At 47.0% G+C, this 2653-nt stretch overlaps 1 protein-coding gene across 1 annotated transcript in view; it reads left to right on the forward strand.

Moving 5' to 3' along the window:
• The window catches only part of PTPRC (protein tyrosine phosphatase, receptor type C), a 32062-nt gene extending 29649 nt beyond the window's left edge, over positions 1 to 2413 (forward strand). Inside the window, 2 exon segments of the mRNA XM_015568444.1 lie at positions 366 to 501; positions 959 to 2413. Coding sequence (XP_015423930.1) covers positions 366 to 501; positions 959 to 1234 — 412 coding nt within the window. The 3' untranslated portion in view covers positions 1235 to 2413.
• Positions 2414 to 2653: the final 240 nt, after the last annotated feature.

Raw genomic sequence — 2653 nt, forward strand, 5'->3', positions numbered from 1 at the left:
CTTCTTTGTGAGGGAAAAAGACTTGCTCTGTGTTGTGCTCAGACACAGAGAACGGACTGACGGTGGCCAGCGGGGAGAGGGCCTGGAAGAGCGCTACCGGAAGTAGGAGTCCTACGGTCAAATGTTTGCATAAAAATGTTACAATAAGGGAGACGTGGAAATCCACTGAAATGCATTAAGAATTCCTCAGAAAGGCTCACCATGGCGATCAGAATCGCATATTCTAGAATTGAGCCGTTCTCAGCATTTTTTCGGGTTTGCAGAGGTGAAATTTATGGGGGACACTCTCTTTAATGTTTATTCTGCTATCATTTTTACCCATAAAATGTAGAGTTATTTTTTAAAATTCTTTCTCCTTCCTGTAGAGATGGGTCGCAGCAAACAGGACTGTTCTGTGCTCTGTTTAACCTCCTGGAGAGCGCCGAGACGGAAGACGTGATCGACGTTTTCCAAGTAGTGAAATCGCTGCGCAAGGCCCGGTTCCCTGCATCCGGCCTCCCCGCCTCCTCCTTCCCTCACTGCCCGTGCTCCCCACCGCTGCTGGTTGCCCGCCATGTTCTGCACCGCCCCCTGGTGGTCAGCACATGTCATAGCAAGCGAGCAAACTCCCAGTCTCCCGGTTGAACTCCGGAGGGGACAATTTGCATATTAGCCTTTTATTATATAGGCTACCTGAGTAGAATTTGCCAGCAATTTGTGGTGGCTCTGCAGAAAGAATACTTATTGGAAGGGAGAGGGAGAGAGAGAGAGAGAAAAACATCAACGATGAAAGAGAATCATCCATTGGCTGCCTCCTACGTGCCCCCCACTGGGGATCAAGCCCACAACCTGGGCATGTGCCCTGACCGCGAATCGAACCTGGGACCTCCTGGTTCCTAGGTCGACGCTCAACCACTGAGCCACGCCGGCCGGGCTAGGAGCATTCTTTACCGAATTCCTTTCCTTTCCCCTTGACCAGGAGCAGTACCAGTTCCTCTATGACGTCATCGCCAGCACCTATCCGGCCCAGAACGGACAAGTGAAGAAGAACCCCAACCGAGAAGACAAAATCCAATTCGATAACGAAGTGGACAAACCCAGACCGGAGGCTAATTGCGTGAGTCCGGTCGGCGCCCCCGACAAGGTCCAGGCAGAAGACAAAGAGCAGGACGACCCCAAGACCAGCAGCAGCCCCGCGGGGACAGACCACGCGGCCAACGGCCCCGAGAGCCCAGCGCTGACCCAGAGCGCGTAGGAGGGGCGCGGACCGGGCGGCGCCAAACCTCACTCACTCCCAAGGCGATTTCTATTTTTCTACCAGTAGGAGGACAACGCAGGTGTCCAGTGGATTCGTGGGAGTGGGGGGCCTTGGACCAGTGTTGGTGGGGAGCTTCGGTTGTGCTACCGCAGGCAATATTTAAGACAGTTTTGTACAGTCTCCTGCTTACTTTAAAGTGCTATCTTTCAGCAAAAATAACTCCATGGTCTTAGCGTGTGTGCTGGTGGGTATGTGGTGGTGTTTCTTGAGGCAGAGAGAGAGGCAAGGGGATTTCAAGTGCATCTATGGGCTGGTGGGAAACCTGGATGTATGTCTGTGTTTTTTTTTTTAAAGAAACAAACAATATTTTTACCGAAAGTATTAGCTTAGAGCATCTATTTTCTTACATCCTCAAGTGTGTGCGGGCTGCAAGAATAACATGTGTGTTCCTACAATGACCTGAAGGTGTCCTCGCTGTTCTATCCACATAGATCTTACAGTTTGCTGTTTCTCTTCCAGGAATAGGCATAAAAAAAGTGTTTATATCTCTCACAGAAAAGTTAACGCAATTGACGTCCAGAAACTTTCTATCCCATATGTTAGCAGTTGAGCAGTCAGCGCGGTCTCTTTGGCCGGCTCATCTCACCCAATTTAAGAATTTCCGGCAAAACTTTCCTTCCTATCTTCACAGGGCTGTTTACATTTTGGCAAGAGGGCGTGTTCTCTGTATAAGGTTCGACTTTCATCTCTCGTTTCTTTCAACCCCCCCCCCAAATGATACGTGTGTTAACCTCCCATGGCCGTATCTGTGGACTGAAACTTTGATATGAGTAATAATACTGTGGCCCAGGCGTAGTTCCCATGTTAAAGCGTGTCTGGATTTCTCAAATGCTGGCACTGTGGTCAGGTAGTCGTATCAGTCAATCATAAAATGGAAACCTGGTCTTTTCTCGTCCTTCACATACTGTTCCATGTTCGCGAATGAATTATATAAACATATAAATAAAACATAGGTGATGCAGTTAACATTTATAGCTCAATGTACCTGGTGTAAAGGTTTGTGGTGGTGTTTCTTTTTAAGATCTATAGTTTAATCATTACGTAGGTTCTAGGAAAAAAGGTCGTCTGTAATGGTATGTTTCAAAAAAAATAATAAAGAAAACTCCTTTGGCTAAATTCCGCCCTGCGTTCGGGTTGGTTTGGTTTTCTGTATCTTCTCTCTCCGAACTGAGTGGATTATTTTTATTTAAAAAAACATTTCTATTCTAGTGGCCTGTCTCTTCCCTTTGCCGTACATTCTTCTCAGGTTCCCCATTCTAATTTTTTTAAAAATATGTTTTATTGATTTTTTTTACAGAGAGGAAGGGAGAGAGATAGAGAGTTAGAAACATCGATGAGAGAGAAACATTAATCAGC

Source organism: Myotis davidii, unplaced genomic scaffold (assembly GCF_000327345.1).
Source record: "Myotis davidii unplaced genomic scaffold, ASM32734v1 scaffold685, whole genome shotgun sequence".
Taxonomy (NCBI): Eukaryota; Metazoa; Chordata; class Mammalia; order Chiroptera; family Vespertilionidae; genus Myotis; species Myotis davidii.